This window comes from Antrostomus carolinensis, unplaced genomic scaffold (genome assembly GCF_000700745.2).
Source record: "Antrostomus carolinensis isolate BGI_N321 unplaced genomic scaffold, ASM70074v2 scaffold32275, whole genome shotgun sequence".
Classification (NCBI taxonomy): Eukaryota; Metazoa; Chordata; class Aves; order Caprimulgiformes; family Caprimulgidae; genus Antrostomus; species Antrostomus carolinensis.
The window spans coordinates 30,377-35,423 of record NW_010317670.1 but is presented as its reverse complement, the minus strand read 5'-3'; the positions used below and the strand labels follow the sequence as shown (position 1 = coordinate 35,423).

At 43.8% G+C, this 5,047-nt stretch overlaps 1 protein-coding gene across 1 annotated transcript in view; it reads right to left on the bottom strand.

Moving 5' to 3' along the window:
- The window catches only part of MAP3K3 (mitogen-activated protein kinase kinase kinase 3), a 30,591-nt gene that overhangs the window by 2,292 nt on the left and 23,252 nt on the right, over positions 1-5,047 (bottom strand). Inside the window, exons 13-15 of the mRNA XM_029085126.1 lie at positions 3,646-3,777; positions 2,855-2,984; positions 1,057-1,234 (exon numbers count right to left, since the gene is read on the bottom strand). Coding sequence (XP_028940959.1) covers positions 1,057-1,234; positions 2,855-2,984; positions 3,646-3,777 — 440 coding nt within the window. The remainder of the gene's footprint in view (positions 1-1,056; positions 1,235-2,854; positions 2,985-3,645; positions 3,778-5,047) is intronic.

The following is a 5,047-nucleotide window of genomic DNA, read 5'->3' as shown; positions in this document are numbered from 1 at the left end:
TTTCATGTCAAGTCACTCCAGCAATAACAAATAGCTCACATATTCTGCTATTTAGGAAAAAGAAAATTGGAGAGGGGCCTGCAGCAGTGGCGGAAAGCCAGGTGGCGAGATTTGTTACGTCTTTGAGCCTCTCGGCCATACGCATCCACCCTGGGACTAACGCTGCACTGGAAAATTCTGACTCCCCTAAATAATGATGGGGATTGTAGGAACTGGAGCTCAGCCAACGGCAGCATCTCTTTGATGGGAATGGACCGATGTCAGCACCAAGAGGAAATCCACAACTGCACTGACCCAAGGGGAAGGGCACGTGCTCCATTCCCTCCCCAAGCATCCCAACTGGGAGAGTCTGCACAACTTAACTCTTTGCATACGAGACACATTTCAGCTGTTTCCACTCACTGCTTGTACAGGAAATAGCACAGGCCTCGCTTTACTGTGGAGAGACAAACATACCTTTTGTCGCTGTCACTTAGTTCAGTTTTATAATCTCACTTTTTTAAAGCCTCCAAAACGAACATTTTGACACATGACCATTTTGCTCTTTGCTTTTGATAAAGGCTGTTTCTCAGCTATGCCAATAACAGCATGGCTACAGTTTCCATTCATGCATACTTCAGATCACCTCTGATCTGACCTGTATCTTTTGTTTTCTTCCAGGTTTGGGCATCTTTCCTTTAAAGCTCAAATTCTATTCCTTTAATTTCCTGTGTGTTATAAGCATACCTCTCATTTTATAACAAAATGAATGGACGCTCCCTAAACAACCTTCATTCTCTCTTATCAGGGATATAAGAAGGATGGAAACCTCACACCAGAAAAAGTCAGGAAAGAGAAAATCAGCTATCAGTTTGAGGCAGAAACAAGTGGAAATTGTTCCTGAAAAACTAAACGAGTAGCTGTGTGCTGACATTGCAAAGCACAGCTTGTAGCTTCACCTTAAACTTTTGATCCGGACCAAATCTGATTTTGGATATATGGACGACAGAATGTAGATGTCTTATCTCACTCCAGAAAAGCTGTAAATTCATCTATGACAGAAAGTTAAAGCCTCACCATACGTCTGCTTTTCTTCCGTAACCTTCTCCGCTGATCACCTCTGGGCTCATCCAATATGGCGTGCCAGTGACAGAGCGGATGCCTGTTCCAGACATACAGATTGTCTGCAGCCGTTTGCTGGCCCCAAAGTCCCCAAGCTTCACATTCCCAGCAGAGTCACGGAGAATATTGGCTCCTGGACAAAAACCAAAGAAATCAGACAGCTGTTTTCATACGATCCAGCTGTTGGATCCACAGCCTACAGAGTTGATATGCAACCCAGAAATACCCATGCTCATGGTATGGCTTTTACCCCATTAAGCCTCAGGTGACCTGCTAAACATCATTTCTTTATTTCAAGCTGTAGACAAGCCAATTGCTAATGGCTACAAATGGGAAAAACTTCAGGGGAAAAACACAAGGAAGTTAAGGGGGAAGGGAAATGAGAGCTGAGTCAGCACCATCATTGTTACATTGCCTGTAAACAGCTCAGACAGCCTATGCAGGGCCCCCAGGCCAATGGCTCAGATAGTACATAGCAGTGTAGAAAAGGATTTTATTGGGATGCTGCTTTGGTTGAGTATAACCATTGCTTTCTGGTCAGCTGGGTAGCAGATGTAGCTAATTAAACCCCTTTGAACTCCTACAAATAAACAAGTCAATCTCCACTTTACTTGGTCAAAGGTCCCGAACATGAAGCACCAGAGGAAAAAAGCAAACTTGAGAACTCAGCTTGTATGTGGACACCAACTAAGGCTTAGACATCAAAACCAATTCTCCTTCCAATAAGATCAAGAACCCTGTGTTGCCATTATCTGGTATGTGCCTATGTGAACTCCTCCTGCCCTCAAATAAAATGCATTTGTGCTGGGAGATAGCTTTATCACTTCACTTCCCCACTGGAAGAGCTGAATTCAGAATTACAAGTCTGTCCACTGGAGGCAAGGGAATAGTTTGGCTTAGAAGACGGGTGCAAACTCATCAATAACCCACCAGGTAGGAAATCATTTGGTAAAGAGCACCACATGAGTGGTATACAAGGTGTGATTCAAGAATCAGCAGCTCATTTCCCTTTGCCAGCCTAGAGGGGATGCAATGAAGATTTATAGGCAGGAACAAGAAGATATTTTTCCTGCAGTGAGCAACCCTCCTGGTCCCTGTAGAGCACAGCAAACTTTGTGTGGTGTCTGCCACATCTGTTGCCATTAACTCTTACGGAGACTGGCTGGCTCCATGGGGTTATATTGGGAAGAGGAAGATTAAGGTCTAATCACAGAGGCTCTACATGGAAGATTAGAGGTCTCTTACACAGAGGAGGCAGGACACTCAAAAGAGCCTGAGGTAAGGAGGACAGTCACAAGCAGGCATGGAGCTCTTGTGGCAACTGGTATGCCTACCAGCTGAGAAATGGTACTTTGGTCAAGCAGATAGGAAATTAGAAGGGAATCCACAGGGAAATTAGCATGCCTTATGGGGGCAGCGAAAGTCAGGTGGCAGCTCAGCCTCATTTTGCTGGGGTGTAAGAGAAAGATGAGGAGTTACAGAGGAGCATTCCTAAGAATCAGAGGCTTCCAGTCTTCTTTACATACCAACTGCCACACTCTCAAGTCCTGTAGACAGAACAGCCCAACCTTCCTTACCCAGCCCAGAACACAACCTTCCCTAAGCCCTGCACATGGCTCTAAGACCAAAAAGGGATAACCGAGCAAAGCAATGTTCAGAACCCCCAGCCAGGATACTGAATTCTTAATACTTGTCTTCTTTTTTCACAGTTCCTTTTGCACATGGTATACACATTATCACCAGCTGATCTTACCCTTTATGTCCCTGTGCACAATCATGTTGCTGTGAAGGTACGAGACTCCCTCGAGAATCTGGCGAGTGTATTTCCGGGTTACATTTTCCGTGAGAGCACCATACGCCTTCAGCTGGTCTTTCACTGACCCCTGCACCAAAAGCAAACGGAAGGGATTGGCAAAGAAATGACAAACCACAAGTCTTGCAGTCTCCATTCAACTCCCACGAGTTGTGACCGTGTTATACACCCAACTGGCAGAGTAAAGCCCTTTTGTCAGGCTCTTGGAGCATCTTGCCCTATGAAGCCCCTTTTTAAGAAAAGCAAGGACACACTTCACAGCAAGATTAGTTTAAGGAGGTTCTGCTTCCTCCATCCTTGAGCTGTGCTGGTACAACTGTTTGTGAAGCAATAAAATAGTTCAGCAGACTGATCTGGGTCAAAAGTCTCCCTTCTTGCAGGGTCAGTTTTAGTCTAATTTGCTGTACTCTGACTCCGCTAATTCAGTTAGTCCGATTTACAAGTTGGCCCAAGTCCTCTCAAGTACTTTGTTAGAACAAATTTAGACTGAAGAACTGGTGTTAGTGACTAATGAAGAGAATGTATTTCAAGTACAAGACACTAAGGAAAAAAAAACCCAAGGATGTGGTTTGGGCATAAATAAAAACAAAGTGGTGACATTATAAAACCAGTATGAGAAAGACGGCATAAGGTGGATGACATCGGGTAATCACAGCAACTGACAAACCAACTAACAAACCCACCCATCTCACTTGATGATCTGCGACTTTGCTGCTTGTGTCAGCTCTTACCCCTGGCATGTACTCCATGAAGATGGTCAAGGTCTTCTCTGCTCGATCCCGTAAGCAGCCATAATATTGAACAATACGTTCATGCTGGAGATTTTTCAGCAGCTGAATTTCACACTCCAGGGCACTCACTTCCTATGGATGTTGAAGGAGAAAATAAGGTTCCGGCCCCAGGAAATATTCCATCCTAATAAATCTGTCCATGTCACTGGGAGGATGAGGCCACTATTACACTGAAGAAGTCTAACCCATGGCATGGGGCTCACCTGCCTCTTGGGAAAGGCAAACATCACCAAGACTTCACATTAATCCTTACTGTATAATAAGCAGGTAAGTATTGATGCGGAAGCTTTGATAGTCAGAACACAGGCAGCATCATATGTGGATTTAGCACCAGAAAAACTTTGTTTCTTGTCTCGATTCTGTTAGCTGAATGGCTTTAGCCAAGTTAGTTGAAAGCATTCTTCATGCGCAACACAGATACAACCTTACTTCTCACCACTAAGATGAAGACATTGATCAATATTTTCATAATTTCAATTACGGAAAAGCTCTGAATTCACAATCACAGAATTGCCAGGAATCTTTCTGCAGGAACCTTAACCCATTAGAGAGAGACTACAGGTGCTGAGAGTTTCTAACTTGTTTAGTCACCCAGTCCTGTTCTGATTCATACTGATAATTTTACTTGAGTCAACCTTAGAAACGTCCTCCTCTCTTATTTACTTCAAATAATTTGCAGCTATGCATATGTAACTGATTCTCAGCTTTATTCCTGCCACAGACAACAGGGTATCACAGTGCAAAGGCAAAAAGGCTACCCAACAATTTCAGACTGAATCAGAGACGTTTGTTGCCCAGGAAAAGTATCAGGTTCTTGCTGAATCCAGGGAATGAACAGACTGAACATCAAAGGTACAGGAGCACGAGGCTTTATGGAAAAAGGAATGATGGTTTCCCCAAAATTAGACCCACTTAACTCTCTCCACTCCTGCCACTGGAAGGTGCCAGGTTCACTTTTGCTTTGGGAGAAGATGCAGCTCTTCAAGAGCAAGGACCTGGCTGCTGCAGAGATGCAGGGAACCAGAGGAAGTTGCTTAATCAGGCCAACTGATAGTTTAAGGTTTAGAGTTTCAGTGCCTTCAAAATACATTCCAGTCTGTTCTTCCTTGGCACTGAGTTACTGTCTGATTTACAACAGAGACATGGTATAACTTAGAACTTACCAAGTTAGGACTTATCTTGGCACCAATATCCCATATAAAATCAGAATAATTAAATCTTCATGGATCAGTTATTCCAGCTCAAAGTGAACTAACTTGTTCAATACTGGGAAACTGGTACATTGTTAAAACACCAGCAAAGAACCTAACAGCCACTCCAGCTACATCCACTGTGCAGGAGT